Source organism: Sinocyclocheilus anshuiensis, unplaced genomic scaffold (assembly GCF_001515605.1).
Source record: "Sinocyclocheilus anshuiensis isolate Anshui unplaced genomic scaffold, SAMN03320099.WGS_v1.1 scaffold1620, whole genome shotgun sequence".
In the NCBI taxonomy this organism is placed as follows: Eukaryota; Metazoa; Chordata; class Actinopteri; order Cypriniformes; family Cyprinidae; genus Sinocyclocheilus; species Sinocyclocheilus anshuiensis.
In genome coordinates, this window is record NW_015558680.1 from 787,248 (window position 1) to 791,014 (window position 3,767).

Below are 3,767 nucleotides of genomic sequence, written 5' to 3' on the forward strand. Positions count from 1 at the left end.
TTTTTTTCCACTTCCCCCAAGCTCTGCATGTAAGGAAGGAATGGTGAAGATGGTGGCACGGATGTTGTACAGCCCCACGAGATCACAGTGCAGATTGTTGGGTAATCACTGACCAATGACATTCCTCCCTCTTTTCTTGGTTTTCTTGAGTCAATATAGGTCTGCTCGCATTATGTTGAACTCTGTCTGGCCTTTATCAAGAGACTATGATTCAGTGTCAATTAGACTCTCTCATTTCATTTGAGAATGCTGTCCCCTTTCTCTCTTCTCACCTCTTCTTATATCATCTCCTTATATCATCTCCATCATCTGTCTTCCTCCTCCGCTCTTACTCTCTCATCTTTATCTCTTCATCCTATTCTCTCTTATCTTCTTCTACCTCCTCCATTTCTGTAGTTGTTTGTATTAAACTTTTTGAAAACATGAACTTTGAACGGGAGATTTTTTTGTGTATGGGTTTTCGATGAAAATTATGTATGCTGTCATTTGTATTAACGTGATGAAAATGTACAACCTGTTTTGGAAAAGTGTTCAGATGCCTGTGTTCCTTGTTTTGAAAACCTTGACCTTAGTTTGAAAAAATGTATGAGAAAAACTGTAAAAAGGCATCAAGCAAAAGCATATCTCTCAGGGATTTGTGCACTTCATTACCATTCTGCCAGTGCCACAGTGACCTCGATGTTAACTGTTCTCTTGAGGTTTTCAGAGCATGCTTTACCTTCTAATGGCTTGGGCAGGAAGTGAGCAGCTGGTTTAGTTTTCTTCACCCGGTTCCCCTTCATGGCCTGGCCATCTTTATTTAAGCCAAGGAACCATGCTCTCCCCGACTCCTGCTGCCTATACAGCATGGATGAGTAGATCACATAGTAGTTTTCAAACACAGACTCTTTAAACTTGCATTCTGGCGTAAACAGTTCCTGTAAGAAAGAGAGACAAAAGAGGATTGGTGAAATTTTGTGTGGGATTTAGAAAAAGGATTTAGAAAAAACATACAAATTTCAAAATATCTTCACATGAATAATTAAAATAAATTAATAATTAATTAAATACTTAAAACAACTACTATTATCATTTATGAATAGTGAAGTATAGTGATTATATCTGTTTTACCTAATTATATATAATTAAAAAAAAAATTATTACCTATTATTCTACATAATATTAATAATGCATCCATTTAGCGTTGCCATTTCTATCGCATCTTACAACCCCCCTCCAGTTCCATCACAAACCCCTAAGCGTTTGCAAACTCAGGACTGGGAAACCCTGATTTATAACATACAGATTTAAGTCAGATGAGGGACATTTTCTATTAACCAGAACCGCTATTGAAAAGATTCAATAGACACTTCTGTCTTGTACAGCTTGTTTCCAATCATTCATTAAATATGGTGTCCACTCCAAATAACATTTATAAGATGCATGATTATACAGACAGTTGGACAGACAGTACAATGGTAAGTGGAGTTTTGGTTTGTTTAATCAGCAGAATAGAAACCGCAAACTTGGTAACAAAACACAGAGACTTCCCAAAATTGCATTCAAATTCCTGTACATTTTCCTATTACTCTGTATGCATGGTGATACGCCTGAGGTCTAATCTGTAGGCAGGCACTACAGGTCTGTCTGCTGATACCTGAATGAGCATACAGACAAAATAATTGGCCCCAAGACAAAATGTGATATTCGCTCATGACAAATTAATCTCTACTTTCACCTTCACTCCAGGTGCCATGCTCAGCCATGCTATGTCTATTCTTTTCTACAAATATCCATATCCAATTGCACAATCCACACTTTGGCAAGGGCATTCCAACCTTTTCTTCGCCATCTTTTCAGTGCATCTGATTCCACACCTAAAAAGAAACTTGGAGCAAATTGTGGGCATACTGTACTCCCACACTTCATTTGGCTCCACGAAATTTCATTTTGCAGTTCATTTGAAAAGTTTGGGATCATGCCAGACTGTGAATCTAGCAGGAGCAGTAAACATTATCTGTAAATATTAAATCTAAAAATTATTTCTCAAAATGAGAAGTTCAAAGGAACATGGTTTTCTCTCTATGGAAACTGAAGCCGTAAATCTGATTAAAATGTCCCATATTTTCCTAAACATCTCACACTTCCTTATCTAGAACATATTACTCCATCAGATTAATCAAACGATTAAAATAAAAACAGCACAGCTGTCACACAGAGTTGTGAAACAGAGATCTTACTTAAAAATGAAGGTAATTCAAGTGGTAATTCAGTGATGTGGCTGTGTTTTATTTGCTTTCAGATTTACACTGAATGTCATACAGCATTATCACTAAAATAATTAAATATAGTCATTATAACAACAAGTCACTTTTAATGATTTACTAAAAACAGACTCACTATGTATGTACAGTAGCAACTAAATATATATATATATATATATATACACACACACACACATACAGTCTTCTCCAAAATGACTTAATTTAGCCAGTGAATTCCATTCATCTGCTCTGTATGACCCATTATTTGGTGCCATATGTAAACACTGTGTATATTGCATTACACTGCAAATTATTGCATCGATTAAAGCTTCCAGGCTTGCTGTCAATTCAATAACTCCACCACTTCAATAATCCTAGGAGCACTTCTCTATTGGTAAATAACACCAAAACTATCATTTATAAATCTACAAGTTCCATTAACACCCATCATTAAACTACACATTAAAGACCTCATATCTGAATAAGACAGCAAGTTCTAAACGCATATATGCGTCTCTTCTTCTAAAAGTCTCTTCCAATTGACAAATAAGGCAGATTTTACAGTAATGCACTTCCTAAATACTTTTTTGCAAAAATAATACTGATGAATATGAGATTTAATGTCTCATATATTTAAAATGGTCAGTTAATCAAAAAATGGAATCCCCCATAATATATAATAAAGAAAGCTGAACCCACTTTCCCCCAGTCTCTTTTTTCAAAAGATATTAAGAACCACCAATTGTTCTTGGAAAAATATTACTACAAAGATGCTAAATTGTATAAAATTGGAGCCCAATTGTTTTATTTTCAGCTGAGGGAAAAGCATTTCCACAGAACTCCTTCCTGCCTATTATTTCTGTTAAATTGTTTCTTGTCGACCCCAGACAAGGTACTTGGTTAGAAAAAGAGTGGAGACAGGAACTAAGTGGCATGTTAGTCAGATGCAATGGCAGAATAAACGGGATGAAATTGCATTATGTAAGGGAGTTGAACTCTGATGTGTTTTGGAGGGCTCTCTTGCACCCATGATTAAACATTAACAGCTGACTTCATTGACTTCATGCTAACCAAGGGCCTTAAAACAAACCAGATCCCACCAACTGGTGATTTTCAGCACAGAATGCATCAATCCTTGCCAAATAAATATGCTGTTAGGCATATAGAAAGGTAAAAGTGTTGTAACCAAACACAGCTTTGGACCCAAAAGCAGAACACAGACTAAAAAATATGCAAATAAAATTCATTTATTGCCAAAAATCAGACAACACAATCCATCTCTCATTTGCTGTTGAAGATTGTTGGCTGAGGTGAGCTGGAAACTAAACAGGCCAGAGATATGTTGGCAGAGTTGAGTGAGTAGTTTGTTGGTCGGACATGGCAGGCAGAATGCAGGGTGAATGCAGGTGGAGTGAGATCTGAAGCACAGGAGAAACAGAATTAGAACGCCAACAAAACACATAACACAAAAACTAGTCTAAAGACACTGGGAGGCTTTAGCACACAGGGCCGTGTCTAGTGCAT

The 3,767-nt window shown here is 36.5% G+C and overlaps 1 protein-coding gene across 1 annotated transcript in view; it reads right to left on the reverse strand.

The window, feature by feature from the left end:
• The window catches only part of fgf14 (fibroblast growth factor 14), a 61,153-nt gene that overhangs the window by 5,407 nt on the left and 51,979 nt on the right, over positions 1–3,767 (reverse strand). Inside the window, exon 4 of the mRNA XM_016477593.1 lies at positions 719–917. Coding sequence (XP_016333079.1) covers positions 719–917 — 199 coding nt within the window. The remainder of the gene's footprint in view (positions 1–718; positions 918–3,767) is intronic.